At 39.0% G+C, this 21,877-nt stretch overlaps 1 protein-coding gene across 1 annotated transcript in view; it reads right to left on the reverse strand.

Moving 5' to 3' along the window:
- Window positions 1–1,337: 1,337 nt before the first annotated feature.
- Window positions 1,338–21,877, reverse strand: part of ccdc169 (coiled-coil domain containing 169) — a 64,233-nt gene continuing 43,693 nt past the window's right edge. Inside the window, exons 5-7 of the mRNA XM_060826981.1 lie at window positions 9,986–10,084; window positions 5,807–5,860; window positions 1,338–1,463 (exon numbers count right to left, since the gene is read on the reverse strand). Of these exons, the coding sequence (XP_060682964.1) occupies window positions 1,338–1,463; window positions 5,807–5,860; window positions 9,986–10,084 (279 nt within the window). The remainder of the gene's footprint in view (window positions 1,464–5,806; window positions 5,861–9,985; window positions 10,085–21,877) is intronic.

Here is a 21,877-nt window from a genome sequence, read left to right on the forward strand (position 1 = left end):
TTTTTGTTCTGTCATTGGAACTATTCTTCCCATTTATCTCTGACCTGAGATTAATATCGTCTCACAAGTGCATCACATTTTAGAATTACAGAATCCTTACAGCACAGAAAGAGGCCATTTGGCCCATCGAGTCTGCACAGACTCTCCAAAGAGCATTCCGCCCAGACCCAGCACCCACTTTCTCTCCGTAACTCCACATTTTATCATGGTCAATCCACCTAGCCTGCACATCTTTGGGCTGTAGGAGGAAACCAGAGCATCTGGCAGGAACACATGCAGACACAGGAATAGCATGCAAATACCATACAGACAGTCACCAAAGGCTGGAATTGAAGCCAGGTCCATGGTGCTCTGAGACAGCAGTGCTAACCACTGAGCCATCAAAATTTTAATTTTGTCTTTCAAGTCTGATCAGTAAGAAACAGCAATCTGAGCTGCTGAATAGTTTATATTTTATAGATTTATCTCATTATGGTTATAAGAGTATGAAGTGTAGTTTTCATGTTTTTCTTTTCAGTCTGAAAAGTGTCTGAAGCACTGAAACTCATTACCATGCTTGTGAATTTCCAACCTGTTAATAAAATCTTCACATAGGTGGAATATGGTGAATGCATTTCCTCCCACACACCCATACTTGCCTACAGTGAGAAAGCACAGTCACAAATTAAGATCCCAGGCAAGAACCTCGAACTGCATGAAGGGCACTGCTTGAATTAATTAATATCATAAGATTTACCAACATATATCACAGGTAAGTTCCCTGCTTAATATCCACACAATATTGTATTGACAAGTTTATCAGAAATTATTATAAAGCTGTCCAATCCAGTGATCATTGTACTGCAGAGCTGGCTTACTTGCACCTGTCATTGAAAGGTGATGTGGCTACAAACATCTGTTGTCACTTACATCACATTTGAGAGTCATCTCTATAAAGATCATCTCTATTTTTATTGTGGAATTTTATTGAAAAAGGAAAATAACTATTTTAAAACAAAGGCTTATAGAAAGGAATGTTGTACTTTTAAAAAGAGTTCCTGACACTCAGTATAAGTGCTGTTAAGTGCTATTTGTTCAAGCAATGGGGAAGTTACTACAGACAAGCAGAAGTCGGGGGGCATGCACAATGATGGATTCAGGTGGAAACAAATAACTGCTCTGCACTCGCAATAAAATGTCAATGACATCTTCTCCCTGCTGTGAGATTGGCTTTGGGTAGCTGATCAACTAGTGAGTTTGAATGTTTAACTAGAAGTCATTGGACTTCTGATAAGATTATCGTTTCTCTTTAGTGAAAAAACACCAGAAGCCTACAGAGAGCCAGTTTATTTCCCTCATCAGCTGTGGGTCAATAAATAGTTCAGAGAGACTTCGTAAGTTAGGACCATTTGCAAAGTGACTAAGAGGTTGATGGCTACAATTTTTGCCGTGACTATTGGCTTATACAGTGTGGATCCATACAACTGCAAGGCAAAAAGAGCATGCAAGTGTTTGTGTTAGCATTATGACTGCTTTAATGTTATGGTTACTGAATAGTAGTAGATATTCATTCAGTAACAATGCATGTGTGATGTACATTAGTCAGTGGTATATGAATGTAAGGCACTTTCTAACCTGTTATTGTAAGATGCTTAAACTCTGCCACCAAGCCACATCTCACAGCACCTTATTTACTGAAAACTGTGGTCGAAGAATTCTAATGCTTAAGAATGGTTTATAACTAATTTAGTACTTAAGTTTAAACTGAACTTTACTGTATTTGAATTTGTTTACTCAGGTTATTTTAAACTTGCCCACTTAAAGCAGAGTAATATGACTTTGAATAATGAACTAAATAGATAATGTTTCAGATGATCTTATGATATGGTCATTGTGCCTATTTAATCATGTTGATAATGTGAATGCAACAAAAGGTACCAGAAATATTGGCTTGGATTTTGCAGCAGCAATGATGGTAACACTGTAAGCATTTTATTTTCTCATTGCTCCAGAACTGGTAGCAACCTTGGTGTCTGCATGAGCGCTGACATGAAAACAAAGAACTCAAGAAGCTGCTGTCATTAATTCTATTTTTCTCTGTAGGGTGCACTGCTGAAGTCTCCAACAGACCTCAACAAACTGAAATCACTGAACTGGCAAGAACATATTAATCTCACTGTAAAAGTTATTAAAGATGTGACTTGTGAATGAGAGAGAACTAAATTTTAACAGCATATTAGATTCAAAATTACAAAACATCTGACCATAAAAAAATTAATTTTATAAAATGCAACTTTCTCCATTATGAAAAAACATACACTTTTTGAAAATATCTTGTGGTACTTCAACTTCTACCTTTTTATAGTCAGGTTTAACTCTATCTGGTAAGATGTAATTAACAGCGGAGGACAGTCAGTGCATTTACTTTCTAGCTTGCTGTCGTGAGTAATGTGATTGGCTGCTTGCCCTGCTTGATAACATCACTTTTACCATGTACCTTAAGAGTCCCTTGAGTTGGCACCAAATTCAAATGAATGTCAGGATAGGGAAAATCCATGCCACACATGGCAAAATCTTTGTGGGCAGTTTTCTTTTAGACAAAGCAATGGCATTCACAGCTGATAGTTAGAATTGTGAAACCTGGTCCATTAAAAACAAAGCACATTCTTGAATTGCGATATTAAACTAGGACTTCTCTTCAGCATTTAATTTGGTATTAATTAATGCCATCTTGTTTAGTTCAGCCATTCCTAAAATAATTGTTTTCAGCAAAATCCTCTAGCAATCTCCTCCTTGCTAACCATACTAGAAAGATGTACTTGCGCTGAATTTACAAAGTAATTATGCTTTGTGAATATTTGATAGACTTACTCCCAAGGAGATTAAAAAACTGTTATACTCAAAAGAAATCATAGAAACACCACAGTGTGGAAACCAGCCATTTGGCCCAACAACTCCACACCGACCCCTCTGAAGAGTAACCCACCCAGAACCATTCCCCTACATTTCCCCATGACTAATGAACCTAACCAACACATCACTGAAACACTATGGGCAATTTAGCTGGCCAATCCACTTAACCTGCACATCTTTGGATTTTGGGAGGAAACCAGAGCACCTGGAGAAAACCCACGCAGACATGGGGAGAATGTGCAAACTCCCACGTCCGTAGTGCTGCGAGGCAAAAGTGCTAACCACTGAGCCACTATGCTGCCACTTCTGAGGAAAAAAAATCCAGAAAATTTTGTACTCTTCACCAATTTTAGGAAATTGGACCACTTAAGGTGAATAATTACTTAATCCATCTCCTTGAAAAGTTACGAGATAATATTTCAGGTTCTGAAATTGCCACTCGTAATCTCTAGATTCATTAATATTCAGTACCATTTCCTCTGTTTCATTCTTCACATCTGTTCCTGGTTGGAACACATCTGAAACTTTGCCAGTAAGCATGACGTTAACCAATTTACAGCAAGAAGTTCAGAATTTTCTGCTTTGTCTGTCTTTGGGTAGGAAGGAGTTAAATGGAAGCTAATCTCCCTGTAATTTATACAGCTAAGTAGCAATGGGACAAAACGTAATTAGTACCTTTCAGATGTGCAAGCATAATAATTAAAGCTACATGTTCCACAGATCTTTGACATCACACATTTTTATCTGTTTTAAAATAACGAATGTGTCAATCTATACTGTAGTTTCTTAAAACAAAACTTGCATTTAAAAAAAAGCTGAAAAATGAACACTGACCATAACTTTGCAGAAATTTGCTACCAGGTCAGTCCAACATTGTTACATAACTATAATTTTGTCTACTTACATTTCTTTCCTGAACTATATAATTTTATGTACAAAAATCATCCCAGTAGAAGGCCTATTCCCACTTAAGGAATTTGAATGATGACAATTGTTGAAATTGCATTCTTTTGCAATTCCACCAGCAGAAAATAAGCTTTGACTTTATTCATCCTGCTTCACGTTTCTGTTCTTTTGTTTGAGGTCAACACTTGTATGTCGACCATGTAGAGTTGAAATGTTTTTCTTTATTCCTTCATGATACATGAGTATCACCGCCAAGGCCAACATTTGTTGCCCATCCTTAAATGCCCTTAAAGGTAATGGTGAGATGTCATTTTGAGCCACAGTAGTCCATCAACGGTAGCTACACTCAAAGTGCTGTTAGAAAGGAATTTTAACCGCAGAGATGGCAATTTAGTTCTGATTGGCTTGGAGGTCAACTTGCATGTGTTCATGTTCCCATGCATTTTGCTGCCCTTATCCTTCTAGATGGTAGATGCTGCAGTACATCTTGTAGATAGTACACTCTACTGCCACCATATGAAGGAAATGGATGGGATGGGTGCTCAAACAGGCTGCTTTGTCCTGATTGGTGTCAAATGTCTTGAGTTGTTGAAGCTGCATCACACTCCACACTCTTCATCTTGTAGATGGTGGACAAGCTTTGGATGTCAGGAGCTGAGTTACTGAAATTCCCAGAATTGCCAGCTTTGACTTACTCTTGTGGCCATTGTTTGTATGATTAGTTCAATTATGTTTTTGATAAATGATGATACCGATGGTGGGGGCTTCAGGAATAGTAATACAATTGAATGACAAGGGAGATGAGCACACAGATAAGGGCTAAAGATCACATAAAACTAATTTTGAAGGATATCGAGAATTCCCACTTGCTTTCCTGATCAATATTCAGCACCTAATGAACGACGTTTAAAAAGCAATCATTTCATCATTATTGCACTGTTGTTTGTCAGACCTTACTGTATCCAATTACTTGCATTTCAACAATCCTAAAATACACTATGGCTATGAAACATATGCTGAGGTCATGAAAGATTTAAGCTTAAGGAAGTGACCAGTCAATTTTATAATAAACTTAGTCTTTTTGGTAACTGTTATGAGGCCAGTAGTGCTAGAGCTTTGTAGCGGTTGCCACTGGGACTGCATGCAGACAGACCCATGAAAGAAGATTCCAGAATAAGGTCAATCAGGGACTTCAGACAGGGGAGACTTTGCCCCAAATGAGCAAACTGCATCATCCCAAAGATAATACCTTCCACCTTCCTGCCACTTTACAGACTTATAAAATAAAACCGAATGCCCACTCTTACCCAGCTTCCGATACCACCCATTTAATAGTATAGGCAGCATAAAATTGGGGTCAATCCAAGCTCAAATGTCCCTTTTAATAATTTATGATTTTGATTATTTTTATTGGGATCAATTTGGGGCAAGCACAAAGTTGCTGGCTGGAGTATCTGATCTGTATTAGAGTCTTACAGGGATGTGCAATATCCTGCTAACATTCTGAAGAAAGGTCACAGGATCTGAAACATCTAATAGTACTTTCTCTCCACAGATGCTGGTGGACCTGCTGAGTTTCTCCAGCAATTTCTGATTTTGTTTGTATTAACTAACCTCAGTCTGCTTATGATTTGACAACTTGTTGCTTAAATACAGACTGGATTAAAATGAGCAATTACCAAGGAGAAGAATTTCCATAAGCAGCAACAAAAGTAAGTTTCAACATCGAACATAATATAGCATATTCAACAAACTGCTGAGCTCATAAATCCAACCAAGCAGCACTGTAAAGGTTTCATTATCAAACAATATTTTTCTTAAATCAGGGAATGGATCAAACAAACTCTCTACAATAATTCTGAGTCCAAATGATGATTTTTCTTCTGTGATTGTTTAAGTATTCAGTTATTTTACAAAAACAGTTAAAACAAATACCATGGAACACATTGGAATTTCTTTTAAAATACTGCATGGCTCGAATTTGTTCAACAAACAAAAATAAACCTACTTGTGCGATTTCTGTTAGATATGTACGACGTTCATCATTGGCTTTGTGATAGGCCTGGAGGAAATAGTTGTTAAAAAAGAGAATGACAATCAAGCAAACTAAATCACATAATCAGGGTTCAATATTACTTTAGCTTTATGTTATCTAAGAGCAACTGCTGACTGGCCACGATTGTAGCAATTGCACTAATGGAAAAGTCATACGTATCACAGGAAAATATGCTTCATCCTGTATCCTCAGGAATGTGGAAGCAGGAGTTGGCCTTTCATCCCTTTGAACCTGCTATGCCATTCAAACCTGGATCCCCAGAACATTACCTGGGTCTTTGGATTAATAGTCTAGCAGTTAGAATTCAAAAGATCAAACAAGAAATATTTGACACCAATAAAGCTTGGGTATAATTTTGAAGAATTGGAGAATATATGAAAAGGAGCAATTATCTAATTAGACCTCATTTATTTTAAAAATGACAATTACCAAGGCTGAATAATGTTTCAAAGTAAAGTACTTTTCTCAAATTAAGGTTGAATAAAAAGACCATTTAAAATCTCTTCCCTTAGAGATACTACCAACTCTGTTTGAAGTTTTACTGGAGAAAATAATTTCAAGTCTCCTAGTATAAAAAGATCTGATTAGAAAAAAACAAGCATAACACTTTCATTATATATCTCATATTCATGCACTGATACATCATAGAGTCATACAGCATGGAAACAGACCCTTCAGCCCAACTCATCCGTACCAGTTTCATAAACTGAACAAGTCCCATATGCCTGCATTTGGCCCGTAGCTTTCTAAATCTTTCCCATTCATGTACCTGTCCAAATGTCTCTTAAATGTTGTAATTGTACCTTAGCACTGCTGCCTCACAACACCAGAGACCCAGGATCAATTTCCGCCTCAGGCGACTCTCTGTGTGGTGTTTGCATTCTCCCAGTGTCTGCGTGGGTTTCCTCCGGGTGCTCCCACAATCTAAAAATGTGCAGGTGAGGTGAATTGGCCATGCTAAGCTGCCCCTAATGTTAGGTGTGGGGGAATGGGTCTGGGTGGGTGGCAGGTCGGTGTGGACTTGTTGGGCTGAAGGGCCTGTTTCCACACTGTAAGTAATCTATCTCTTTGTGAAAAAATTGACCCACAGGCCCCTTTTAAATCTTTCCCCTCTCACTTTAAACCAATGCCCTCTAGTTTTTGAAATCTTCACCCTAGATAAAAGGCCTTGATATTCACCTATCTATGCCCTCATGACTTTTTAACCTCTATAAAGTAACTATTCAGCCTCCTATGCACCAGGATAAAATGTCCAAGTTTATCCAACCTCTCCTTTTAACTGAAACCCTCCAGTCTCTGTATCATTCCAGTTTAATAACAGCCGTAACATGACATCCCAACTCCTTTACTCGATGCTCGGACTGATTAAGGCAAACGTACCAAAAGTCTCCTTCACCATCCTGTCTACCTATGATTCCACTTTGAAGGAATTATGTACCTTAGGTCTCTCTGGTTGACAACACACCTCAGGACCTTCCATTATCTGTGTAAATTCTGTCCTGATTTGTCTTCCTAAAATGCAACACCTCACATTTAACTGAAGTAAACTCCATCTGCCATTCCTTGATCCATTGGCACAACTGATCAAGATCCTGTTGCACTTTTTGATAACTTGCTTCACTGTCCACTATATCACCAATATCAGTGCCATCTGCAAACTTACTAACTATACTTTCTATATTCTCATCCAAATTGTTGATATGAATAATGAACAATGTGGACCCAGCACCAATCCTTGCAGCAGACTGCTGGTCACAGGCTTCCAGTCTGAACAACCTTCTACCACCACCTTCTGTCTCCTACTGTAAAGCTAATTTTGTATCCAATTGGTTAGCTCTCCCTGGATCCCATGTGATTTAACTTTACTAACCAGTCGACCATGTGGAACCTTGGCAAAGCCTTTACTAAAGTTCAAGTAAACAATGACTACCACTCCTCTCTTATGAATCTTTTTGGTTACTTCTTTAAAAAACTCAGTCAAGTTTGTAAGACACAATTTCCCATGCACAAAGCCATGCTGACAATCCCTAATCAGTCCTTCTCTTTCCAAATGCATGTAGTTTCTATCTCTCAGAATCCCTTCCAAAACTTACCCACTACTGACATCAGACTCACTGATCTGTTGTTTCCTTGCAGCCTTTCTGAAATAAAGGCACAACATTAGCCATTGTCCAGTCTTCCGGCACCTCACCTGTCGTTGTTAGTGATACAAATATCTCCGCTCGGCATCCCACAATATCTAAAGTTAGGGTTTCTTCTTATAGATAAATTTGGTGTACAACATGAGCTTAAATGTGCTTAAATGGAGAATTTCTGGAAGAAATCTTTCATACTTCTCACCCTGAAATCCCCAATGATCTGGTCCCTGAGAATTAATATGACTTTCTCACGTTCCTCTTTAAAATGGGGATTGAAATGGAATAAAATATCCGCACACGCTAACTTCGCATTGGGTTTCAGTACCTTGTCCAAGTGAATGTTATCCGAAGTTTAGCTTTTGATAGTTAGTTTGGAAATACAATTTAATTATATCTAAGAGAGCTGGCATCAAAATTAACTAGTCTTGTCCTCATTTCTATTTGTGCTGCTTGGGACCACTTATACTTCAGCAATTGTGCAGCTGCAAACTGGAACAAACCTCTCCCAGCAAAAACTCACTCAGGTAAATTAAATCCATAGATTCATCTTAGGCCCAATGCACCTCCTTAATGATGCAGCTACCCTGAGATATGCTTAACTTGAACTTTAGGTTAATTATCCCTGATTTACAAATGTTTCCCTGATCTAATGAATTAACTGGGTTTTACAGCCTTTGAATTTGATGAGTGCATTTAAGCAATTTAGCTTCCAAAGCTCCGAATCAAATAATCCACCTGCATAGTCATGACAGCACTGTGGATACCTTGTCTCCAGCTCTGCAAGCCCAGCTCCTCTACCACAGTAATTCCAGATCAGTTTCTGATCATACCTTTTTAGCTGTTAACCTCTTAAAAGCAATATGACCCAAACTTTCAAATGTGATAACTGTCCATTGCTTCAATTGTATTTATCCTATTTTCAGCTTGAGCATGTTTTTCAGAATTGGTTGAAGCGCTTTGTCTCGCACCCATTAGGACATGTCTAAGAATGATAATGTAAAAAGGGAAGAGTATTTCATACTGTTGGAGAGGAGAGTACTGATTATTTATGAATTATTTTTATTGCTCTGAAATAAAATAACTATTTCTACCAGGAATAATCTTTGGATGGTTTTTAGAAATCCAAAGGGAAAATCATTAAACATTTATGCACTTTCTCAAAATCTTAATGGAGATAATTCAATACTAGTTGCAAACTCTTCTGACTAAGTATATCTCAAAACAAATATGTATAGAAAACAATGAGTTTGATTTCTATAATGTCCATATCACAGTAGGTAGAACCAACCAAAGTTAAGTAACTGATCACTGAGTTTACCCATAAATGCCTTGGAGCTATTTGAATTCTGAAGTACGAACCCATTTCTAACGACAGTTAATCAAAACCCCTAGTCTTCCTCAGACCTGATGAATTGATTCAAAATATAAATTTGTGTTAAGCATAGTAAAACTAGCACAATAGAGTTGATTTATATAACCTATTGGAGTCATGCAATACTCCCTGCTAAATATAAATCTCCTACTAACAATGAGTTTGAGCGTGTAAATATTCAATGTATAGTGGTGCATTTATATAATTATGTAGATCTGGCAATATATCCATCAGACAGTACCATACAATCTGTAGTTGATCATCACTCAAGACAATATGTCAAGTTGTTGCAGCTCAAACTTGAAAATAATATCAATTCTCATAATTTAGTACTGAGGCCTACAATCCTGTCATTTATTAAGACCTGCTGTTAGGTACTGGCTAATTGTTTAGGACTCGCTACTAGCTATGTTTAGAGTGAATTCATTAGTCCAGCTCATACAATTGTGAGCCATGTTTGTAATGAGTCTGAATTGAACAGAGAACAAAAATATTACAGTGCACTTCAACACTGAGAATAGAGCATCAGGAAATTTACCCTCTTTTTATTTTCCGCTCAAGATAAATGGATATTGGTTTAATTAGGAGCCCAAACTGCCAAACAAAGGATGGAATACAAACCTTTGCTTCTTGTTCTATTCTCCACTCATAATTTTTCAGCTGGTTTTCAAGACTTTTCTTTTCTTTCTCCAGTTGCTTTACCAGTTGTTTCAGTAGACCCTGCAAAGGTTCAGCACAAAATTTAAGATACAACAAACAGCTGCTACTTTGTGGAAAAAGAGTTCAGTCATATTTGACCACAGTGCGAACTATTTTACTCAAATTTTATTTTATTATATGGCTGTAAATTTTAAATAAGAGAAATCACAGGATGCTGTCAGAATTTACAAGCAAAATATTTTAATATTTCAGTGAAAGAAAATGAATAGTTGAGCTTTAAAAGGGATATATGACATTTGGATGGGCGAATTATTTCAATGCTAAATACCCTCTTCCTAGTCTGTTAGATATTATGGATGAGATTTATCTTTGAATAGAGTTGTCACAACATTGTAAGTTTAAGCCATCAAGCGTATGATCAGTTAATGCTGATAATGTGTCAGTCAGCAAATTACTCCATTGAGTCAACAGAAAATTGGCAGACAAGAATTTCAATGGTTCCAACTTTTCAGAATGATTTCACCATTGAGATTGAGATCAGTAAAACACAAAATTGGACTCCCATCTCCTCTGAATGATTTCAGCACAGGAACCTGAGTGCGAAGCTCTGATGTTCTCACAATTCTGCTCAGGTGGTCTGCATGTGGCACCTTTAGTATTCTTTCTCAAATGTGCAAAATGGTTTATTTTGGTAAAGGCAAGTTTGGGAAAAAAAATTGCTATCTTAGAAATGTCTGAAAGATAGGCACCACTGCACACTAACTGATGTGGCACTGCTGACATTACTCTGCAGGTGGGTAAGAGGAGAAAAACACCATGGTCTTGCAGGGCCAGGTCACCCTCAATAACCACTCTCAGCAGAGAGGGGAAGTAGTTAACCAAGAAGATCACCTCCAGGATCTGCACCAGACTATCTCGCAGTAGTATCACAGGAATTCGAGTGATCTTATATGGGTGGTCGACACACTTTTTAAAAATATTACTGCATCTTGCTTCTTCATGCTTTGTTTTGGGAATGGTGCTAGGATTCGCATGGTCCAATTGCATTAGCCAGTTGGGTTATATGACATCAGGTTAGCGTTGTTTTCATTTGTTTAGGTTCAATAAGTGTTTGCATCTACTTCTCCACGTCAATGGTGCACAATGTGCAAGCTACAAAGATACCAGCTCATGGTAGTCTGGCCTCAAACAGGCAAGCCTGTATAGTACATGATTGAATTTCACGCTCAGCAACCGTTTCCGTTCAGATGCAAATCTTGAATTAACTAATATATAACATTCAATGGAAGCTAACTGAACATAAGAGCCAGCTGGTAAATAATTATAAAATTGCTGAAGGCTTGAAGTATACAAGTCAGAAATTAAATAATTCAAATTCAATCTTTTTTTTTAAACCAGAAACTTGATATGACTCTGGAACAAAAGTGAGGTTTTCGTAGGGAGATTTCATACTCAAAACATGTTCTGCTTGCAGGAACTATTTAAATAAGAAACATTTATTTACGGAAAGTTTAGCAAAATTTATCCTTTTGAATGGTTTTGTCATTTGCATATGTTCTCTAAATTGCTATTGATATCTTTCGAAGTAATTTATTCAGTGTGAGAATCAAAAGCTGTCTCAGTAAATACAGCATCTTATTTCTAAAACATCCATCTTCCATCTGTTCCCTTACAGTCTTCAAACATTTACAAGAGATTCCTAAATATGTGGTTTGCTCGAAACCCTATTTGCTTAGCTCTTACCCATGAGGCACTCCCACAAAAATATAAACTAATTGAATGTTATAATCTCTTTATTGAGAATATGTACACATCCTATGTTCCTTTGGTATTTCAGACAGTAATTTGCATTCAAGATTAAAATTTGTCATTTCCTTGCTTGAGCAATTGATGAGTAATTGGCACTTTATGCTGACAGGTCTTTGCATGAGGATAATTAAACCAACAGCATGAAGCTGGACTTTCAAAGATAAAAAGTGGGATTCAGCTTTCCTCCTTACCCTCTTCTCACTCAATGGCAATAAATATTTTTATTCATTTCTGCATTTTTTAAGCATGCAGTTATCTTCAAGTAAAAAAACAGTTAACTACATCTAAATGAAGGATCAGTTACAAGGCATCCTTCATGAAAGAAAGAATTAAAAATGCAACAAATACACAAAAACACATAATTAATTTCAAAAAGGGAACGAATAGTCTGGTAGAGACATGACAAACAAAAGCAGTTTGTTTACTTCGTGTCTGGTCTCCCCAGCAATGGCAATTAACCTCTCACCAAAGCAGCAGTGGCCTCTGTTAACCTCCCATTGACTTTCAGTGAGGAGACCCTCTGAACTGACCATACCCCACACCCCTGACTGATTTGGAAAGATAGGCCTCTGACTGATGAGTGACCTGAACCCCAACTGTGTAACTCACCAAGTGAATTGCCGCTACTCCCATCATTCAAGGGCTGGGAAGATTCTGCCCAGAGCTCATTGCATGGTTTAGTGCTGACTTGTCAAATGTTAGGAATTAACATAGAAAAGTGGGAAAAACAGTTGGGACAGATCCAGTGGTTGGCAAAGTTTAGAAATCTCTCAACAATTGAAAGTTGGAGAAATAAAATAGAGTCTGTTATTGTAGTATATTATTAGAAACTTTAATAGTAGGGTAAGCCGATTTCACTGCTTCTGGAGAATTGGAAAGTAATGATAGGGAATCCAAGAGCAAACCAACAGTTCCAAGAGTCAATTCAATAAAACATCCAAGGAGCCACAACACCGGTGACTATATATACTGTCCCTTTCTTTTGGGTGATTACTGCAGAGTAGGTGGTCACACTTAAATACTTCCATATTGGTTCTTTCCCCATATTCAAACTTTTTAGAAAGTGATTTAGAATGCTTTAAGGGTCGTGACCAATATCCCTTCAAATCTAGTCCCCTCTATCACAAGGGTTCATGTTTCACTCTGCATACACAAGTATAAACTCTTCTTAAATCTGTGAAAATAACAAGCAATCTGGTGCCATGTCCTGGAGGCCGGATAATGTCCCTTTTCACAGACATTACAATGAATATCTGGAGGTACACAGATCAGATTTTAGCGGTACAAACATGGAATAGTTACAACACAGAAGGGGCCACTCAGCCTGCTGAGCCTATGCTAGCTTTCGGTGAGAGATCCTATCCCCTCTAACCCTGTGTATTCTCTAAAGTCAAACACCTCTAACAAACAACCTGTTTTTATATTATTCGTGTACCAGTCCCCAATAATACAACAGAAAAGGCTGTTGATTTTCTCCAAGGGTCTCTGGTATAGATTAGATTAGATTAGACTTACAGTGTGGAAACAGGCCCTTCGGCCCAACAAGTCCACACCGACCCGCCGAAGCGCAACCCACCCATACCCCTACATTTATCCCTTACCTAACACTACGGGCAATTTAGCTTGGCCAATTCACCTGACCCGCACATCTTTGGACTGTGGGAGGAAACCGGAGCACCCGGAGGAAACCCACGCAGACACGGGGAGAACGTGCAAACTCCACACAGATCTCTGAATCCTATTGGAAAAATAAAAATTGAATATGACTGGTATCACAGTAACTCAGTGATTTAATCAACTGCACAAAATTACATACCACAGAGACCTGACTTGAGCATTTTGATGGGTTCAAGTCAAGTCACTATAACCTTACCAGACCATAGGGCTGCTCTCTCATTAGACAAGAGATATCTGGTGGTGATTTAACCTGAGGGCCACCATACCTCAGGCAGGGGGAAGAAGTTAAGAAGGACAGTCCTTCATAGTAACCTCAGCTGGTGATGGGAATTGAACCCACACTGTTGGTATCACACTGCTTTGCAAACCAACCATGCAGCCAACTGAGCTAATCCTTTGGTGGATTAGTAATATAAGTAACTACAGACTTCACTTGGTATCTCTTTCCTATGGTTGCAATCAGATGTGACCACTGTTTCTGGAAAATGTTTAATCCTTACAATTCACATTAAATTTGCCATTATTTCTTTCATTTGGATAGTTTCACGGAAACTCAACTACAACCACAATTCTACACAAATCTACATTCACATTATTTTCCTACTCTTTCTGCAATTTTGAATGTTCACAAAGCATTTGGAGCAACTTCAAAAATCTCAGTGAAGATTCTCAAGTGGATAATGAGGCAGATGCTATTTCTGGTTAAGTCACAGCGGGCAATCTGTCTGTTGGAAAATGAATGCAGATGAGTAGAGTGTGGAAAGAATAATGGATAATGATTGAATGAAGACAATCAACTTCCTAGTTCTCAAAAAATATTTTTGGCATTATTATAAGAGTAAAATATTGGTCAAGCTGGCAGTGTGATATTTAGGAGTCACTTGTTTACACTGTACACATAAATACTTCAAAATAAAAAAGGTTGAATAAATGTGGAGCTAAGCATCTTGCCCTTATTGAATGATTCAATATGGAAACTAGCTAAACTTAGGCTTATTGCAACAGAATATTCAATCAGCAACCTTAACTCTGTTGCCAAAACAAATATTACTTTTGTTGCCTAAATCATCCACTTAGCTATCCAACATCTCTTACTCCAAGAACTGTGTTGAACCGAGCAGATGACTCAGAGCTGAAGAGTTGTTTATTACTATAGCTGATTGGTTCTCACTAACTCAGCAGATTAGAACTGAAAACAAGTTACAGAGACACAAACACACAGAGGATAGACATGGTAGGGTGTGCTGTTATTCTCCCCAGCAGAATCCATCTAATCTCTGCAGTAAAACAAACCAATTTAAAGGTGAAGAAAACCAATTACCTGTCCTGCAGCAGTTGCTGTGAGCTGTGACTTTTGAATTGATAAATGAGAGATATTTTCCAAGTGAATCAGTCACTCTGTATCTTACAACCGTAAGTAAGTTTCCGGTGAAAGACAAGTGAACACTAAGGGCCTGGCTAGCCAAAGTGAGATTATCTCACCATCGGAATTGGGGAGTGAAAACACTGAACTGGCTTTCCAGTTTTTCTACCTCCGCCAATAATCTGTGTGTGTGTGTACACAAAGTTCTAATAGTGTAATATGCCAGTGGTTTTTATCCTTTTATTTGATATCGAAACTTAGTCCAATTATTCTATGAATCTTGGCTTGAAAGTCAGGTAAATTGGGATAATGTGCACATACCTTTGAAAAATAAACCTTGAAAATTGGATATGACTTTGGGAATAGTAGGGCTCAATTTATGGGGCGCTACCCCGTCGAGTCATGACAGGACTTATTTTTCACCTTTTCAAAATGTTGTTCTATGGTATCAGTATTGTACATTTTCAAAGTAATCCGTCTAATAGTATACATTCAGAGATAAAAATCTGGTAATAGTATCAGACAGTGTGGCTGATATGTAGCTTATTACCATCTACCTGCCTTGGACTCAGTAAACTTAAGACTCTTAAAGCCTGATCAATAATCAACATTAGGTAGGCATGTACTACTTTTCTGAAGAGAAACTAAATGTATCAGCATAAAAATAAAGCAAAAAACTGCAGATGCTGGAGATCTGAACCAAAACAGAAAAATCGCTGGAGAAGCACAGAAGGTCTGGCAGCATCCGTGGAGAGAAAGCAGCGTTAACATTTTACTCATGCTGAAGATGGGGGACGGTAGGGTGAGTGACTAGATATAGACAGACCCGAGAGAGAGAGAAACAGATCTGAGAGGGGCAGACAGACAAGGAGATTATTGACAGTAGGCCAGAGAGAAACTGAATCATGAGAGCTAAAAGTAGGAGAGAATGGTTAGCTGCACTGTGTGCAATACTTATAATGTGACTTGTTGATTAGAAAATATATAGAAGACCGCGTAATTCCTTTTAGGTTCTGTACTCAACAGGTAGATTTATCGGAGAGGTGGTTACTAGTCACTGAGGAGATACGAATGCAGTGTCTTTTAAACACTTTAACTGTACCACTTCCTCTAGTAGTTCATTCCAAGTATAACCACTCTCTGTGTAAAAAAGTTGACCCTCATGTCCTTTTTAAACCTTTCTCCTCTCACCATAAAAATATGCCCCTAGTTTGAACTCCCCCACCTTCAGGAAATACCTTTGCTATTCACCTTATCAATGCCCCTCATGGATTTACTAAACCTCTATAAAATCACCCCACAACCTCCTATGTTCCAGTGAAAAAGAACCCCATAGTTTGTCTAATACTGAGGATATCACATGCCAGCCCTTTTCTTGAGCAAAAATAGCGCACATTGCATCTTGGAATCATGAACCTAAAAGTTTCAGTAATCCTATATCTTTCATATTATGAAAATCTTTCCAACAAATTCAGCCTTAGAATCTTTAGAAGTATTTCCAATAAAGCACATAAGGTCTAAGTTGCCTCATCCTGTGCAATAGTGGCTCACTTGGCAGAATCTTATCGACGTCTCAGTGACGTGGGATTTGTGGCAGAATTAGACAAGAAGTCTGGTGCATCCCTCTTGACATTTGAAGCAGCACACTCTCTCTTTTATAATTCACAAGGCAGAGGTGAGTTGCCAATTAACATTGATTCTAGTATGTGAAACACCTAATTAATGCCTCAACAGCAGCACAGTGGCTAGCACTGCTGCCTCACAGTGCCAGAGACCCGGGTTCAATTCCTGCCTCAGGCAACTGTCTGTGTGGAGTTTGCACATTCTCCCAGTATCTGAGTGGGTTTCCTCAGGGTGCTCTGGTTTCCTCCCACAGCCCAAAGATGTGCAGGCCAGGTGAATTGGCCATGCTAAATGGCCCGTAGTGATAAGGGAATGGGTCTGGGTGGGTTGCCCTTCGGAGGGTCGGTGTGAACTTGTTGGGCTGAAGAGCCCGTTTCCACACTGTAAGAAATCTAAACTTGACTCATTAGCATGCAGCTTGCTACCTTACCAAAAGAAAAGCCTGTTCACTTCTGAACAATGGTCACATAACTCTGATTTCTCTCTACAAACACTGACAGAGCTGCTTAGGTTTTCTAGCCAGTTCTGTTTTTGTTTCTGATTTCCAACAGCCACAGTGCTTCCCTTTTTAAATAAAGGTTCAGAAACCTTAACATGGGAGTCAAAGTGAGTGCCTGGCAAGTTCAGCTCACAGTTGGCTATGAAGGACCTCCATGTTTCTTAGGACTAAACAGCATTTCAGGGCATGGCCAGTTGCATATACCCCTCATCGATAGACATGGCATCATCGGACATTTATCAACCCATCATGACCACCATGGTACCTCTCCAAAACATTTGTAGGATGCTCAGCATGCAGAGATTTGCAATGCTGGGTGCACAAGCATCTGTCATTGCAATGCTATTTCAAGAACGCTTTGCATGCAGGGACGGCTCACCTTTGGTGCAGAATTCATAGTGCGGCAAGGTGGCCCTTCGGCCCATTGTGTCATGCACCAACCCTCTGAAGACCATTTCATCCCATCCTAGCCTATCACCAAAACTCTGCATTTCCCATAGATAACCCATTTAACCTGCACATCCTGAGACACTAAGGAGAAACTTAGCATGGTCAATCCACTCAACCTGCATATCTTTGGACTGTGGTTGGAAACCGGAACACCAGTTTGTCTATTGTTTACAAAGTAGAAGGAAAATTCATAAGCATCATGCCATTCCTAGTGAGTAGCTAGAAGCAAAGTAATGTTTTCCCCCATTTTGTATATAATGGCCTTGAACTTAAAACCGGTTCCTTCCTGAAGAAGGGCTTATGCCCGAAACATCGAATCTCCTTCTCCTTTGATACTGCCTGACCTGCTGCGCTTTTCCAGCAACACATTTCTAAGCTTTGAACTTAAAACAGTAAACCAAAATCAGACATCAGTAATCACAGGTATTGCAATAATATCAGTGGAAACAATTGAGATGCCTTAATTGGTGCAAGTGGAAAGCTACTAGTCTCAAGTCTCTTCTTCGGAGGGGGGTGGAAGTATTCAGTACAGCTGGCCTGAGAAATGATTATTCTATTCTTCTTCTGTGTGTTTTTTTAAATGTCTAGAACCGTATTTCCCTAGCAAGCCACAAACATTTAGCAGGACACAATTAAAGAATGCTGCAGAAGCCTATGAATATTCAAACCATTGTTCACTGATTATCTTTTCCAGACAATTTGGCATGGAGTTAAATTTTATTTAGATTTAAATATAAATCTGTGGCCATCAGAATTGATCCACTCTTAATGTATTAGATTACGGAGACTCATGTTAATTTTTGTTCATCTATTACTTGCCAAATGAACCTGCTATTACTCTATAATCAAGACTCTTAATATGTTTAAGCAGGTAAGCTTGTCATTTATTTCAATCTGACACACAAATATCCCTGTAGTATACTGGAAGGTGGAAATGATGTAATTCTGACACTGGCACATCATACTAGAAGACACCAAACTGGAAAGAAGCAGGTAGAGAGAGAGGTTTTAGACACTATCAGAGAGCATATTCAGTAACCTGAAAAATACAGTTGTAAATAAAGAACATTATGGTACTGAAGAAGTTGAAAAACATTAGTTTAGAAGTTGGTTAAGGAGTCAGCAATGTCTAGGCATGTATGTGTAGACCAGACCAGAGATACAGAGATATTGAACCATGCTTGTAGAAGTATTAACTTATCTGTAAGAATAATAGGGTAGTTATGGTAAGGGATTTTAACTTTCCAAACATTGACTGGGACTGCCATAGTATTAAAGGTTTAGATGGAGAGGAATTTGTTAAGTGTGTACAAGACAATTTTCTGATTCAGTATGTGGATGTACCTACAAGAGAAGTTGCAAAACTAGACCTCCTCTTGGGAAATAAGGCAGGGCAGGTGACTGAGGTGTCAGTGGGGGAGCACTTTGGGGCCAGCGACCATAATTCTATTCGTTTTAAAATAGTGATGGAAAAGGATAGACCAGACCTAAAAGTTGAAGTTTGAAATTGGAGAAAGGCCAATCTTTACGTTATTAGGCAAGAACTTTTGAAAGCTGATTGGAGGCAGATGTTCGCAGGTAAAGGGACGGCTGGAAAATGGGAAGCCTTCAGAAATGACATAACAAGAATCCAGAGAAAGTACATTCCTGTCAGGGTGTAAGTGAAGGCTGGAAGGTACAGGGAATGCTGGATGACTAAAGAAATTGAGGGTTTGGTAAGAAAACGAAGGAAGCATATGTCAGGTATAGACAGGATAGATTGAGTGAATCCTTAGAAGAGCATAAAGGAAGTTAGAGTATACTTAAGAGGGAATTCAGGAGGGCAAAATGGGGACATGAGATAGCTTTGGCAAATAGAATTAAGGAGAATCCAAAGGGTTTTTACAAATATATTAAGGACAAAAGGATAACTAGGGAGAGAATAGGGCCCCTCAAAGATCAGCAAGGCGGCCTTTGTGTGGAGCCACAGAAAATGGGGGAGATACTGAATGAATATTTCGCTTCAGTATTTACTGTGGAAAAGGATATGGAAGATATAGACTGTAGGGAAATAGATGGTGACATCTTGCAAAATGTCCAGATTACAGAGGATGTCTTGAAACGGTTAAAAGTGGACAAATCTCCAGGACCTGATCAGGTGTACCCGAGAACTCTGTGGGAAGCTAGAGAAGTGATTGCTGGGCCTCTTGCTGAGATATGTATCATCGATAGTTACAGGTGAGGTGCTGGAAGACTGGAGGTTGGCAAATGTGGTGCCACTATTTAAGAAGGGCAGTAAAGACAAGCCAAGTAACTATAGACCAGTGAGTCTGAACTTGATGGTGGGCAAGTTGTTGGAGGGAATCCTGAGGGACAGGATGTACATGTATTTGAAAAGGCAAGGACTGATTAAGGATAGTCAACATGGCTTTGTGAATGGGAAATCATGTCTCACAAACTTGATTGAGGTTTTTGAAGTAACAAAGAAGATTGATGAGGGCAGAAACCAGTAGATGTGATCTATATGGACTTCAATAAGGCATCCGACAAGGTTCCCCATGGGAGACTGATTAGCAAGGTTAGATCTCATGGAATACAGGGAGAACTAGCCCTTTGGATACAGAACTGGCTCAAAGATAGAAGACAGAGGGTGGTGGTGGAGTGTTGTTTTTAAGACTGGAGGCCTGTGACCAGTGGAGTGCCACAAGAATCGGTGCTGGGCCCTCTACTTTTTGTCATTTACATAAATGATTTGGATGCGAGCATAAGAAGTACAGTTAGTAAGTTTGCAGATGACACTAAAATTGGGGGTGTAGTGAACAGCGAAGAGGGTTACCTCAGATTACAACAGGATCTGGACCAGATGGGCCAATAGGCTGAGAAGTGGCAGGTGGAGTTTAATTCGGATAAATGCGAGGTGCTGCATTTTGGGAAAGTAAATCCTAGCAGGACTTATACACTTAATGGTAAGGTCCTAGGGAGTGTTGCTGAACAAAGAGACCTTGGAGTGCAAATGCATAGCTCCTTGAAAGTGTAGTCGCAGGTAGATAGGATAGTGAAGGCGGCGTTTGGTATGCTTTCCTTTATTGGTCAGAGTATTGAGTACAGGGGTTGGGAGGTCATGATGCAGCTGTACAGGACATTGGTTAGGCCACTGTTGGAATACTGTGTGCAATTCTTGTCTCCTTCCTATCAGGAAGATGTTGTGATCTGAGCTACAGGGAGAGGCTGAACAGGCTGGGGCTGTTTTCCCTGGAGCGTCAGAGGTTGAGGGGTGACCTTATAGAGGTTTACAAAATTATGAGGGGCATGATAGGATAAATAGACAAAGTCTTTTCCCTGGTGTCGGGTAGTCCAGAACTAGAGGGCACAGGTTTAGGGTGAGAGGGGAAAGATATAAAACAGACCTAAGGGGCAACTTTTTCACGCAGAGATTGGTACGTGTATGCAATGAGCTGCCATAGGATGTGGTGGAGGCTGGTACAATTGCAACATTTAAGAGGCATTTGGATGGGTATATGAATAGGAAGGGTTTGGAGGGATATGGGCCAGATGGTGGCAGGTGGGACTAGATTGGGTTGGGATATCTGGTCGGCGTGGACAGGTTGGACCGAAGGGTCTGTTTCCATGCTGTACATCTCTATGACTCTATAACTCTAAAGCATAGAATAAACCGTGGTAGCAAAAGAAATTTCCACAATCCGGATTTGAAGTTAGATTATAATCCACAAGATGCAGCAACAAAGCAGGAAGACTCCAAAGGCCAGGGCAGAACTTGAAACTTTGAACACAAAGCTGAAAATGTGCGAGTACTTCTGAGGCCAGTAAAGGGCCTATAAATGCCAACCAGCGGAGTGCAAAGATTCTAAAGAGCAGGACAGAACTTTCCAAGGCTTTGTGACCAAAGCTTCATATCAGGAAGATTCTGGAAAGCAAAAAAAAAAGCATTAAACCTGGACACCTTGACACAGAGAATGGAAAATGAAATCAAAGAACTCACTGAAGTCAGTGTAGCACAGTGTCATTTGGAATTACATTTTCAGTACAGACATTGCCATTGCTAGCCATTAAAATGCAAAGAACCCATAATAAAGCTAGATGTGGAAGCTCTAGAAATATTAGTTTTAGCAGTACAGAACTGCAACACAAAGTCAACATGTTTCTATATGTGCAAGTACAATTGCAGATGGTGCTCTTGTAAGCCAAAGCATGGGAGAAACTACCACAGAGTATGAGGCCTTAACTTAAGCATTTGATGCATACTTTAGCCCCAAAAATGTATTTATAGGAAGAGCAACAATCTCAATGACAGGGAGAATTGATTTTTAACAGATTTATACTGTAGGTCTGGAGCTTTATAGGATGAATTATAGATTGCAATGTAGCTGGAACAGTAAACAAAAAAATCGTCAGATTTCCTTCAATCTAAGAAGAATTTAACATTAGAAAGGAT

Source organism: Hemiscyllium ocellatum, chromosome 6, assembly GCF_020745735.1.
Source record: "Hemiscyllium ocellatum isolate sHemOce1 chromosome 6, sHemOce1.pat.X.cur, whole genome shotgun sequence".
NCBI classification, from domain to species: Eukaryota; Metazoa; Chordata; class Chondrichthyes; order Orectolobiformes; family Hemiscylliidae; genus Hemiscyllium; species Hemiscyllium ocellatum.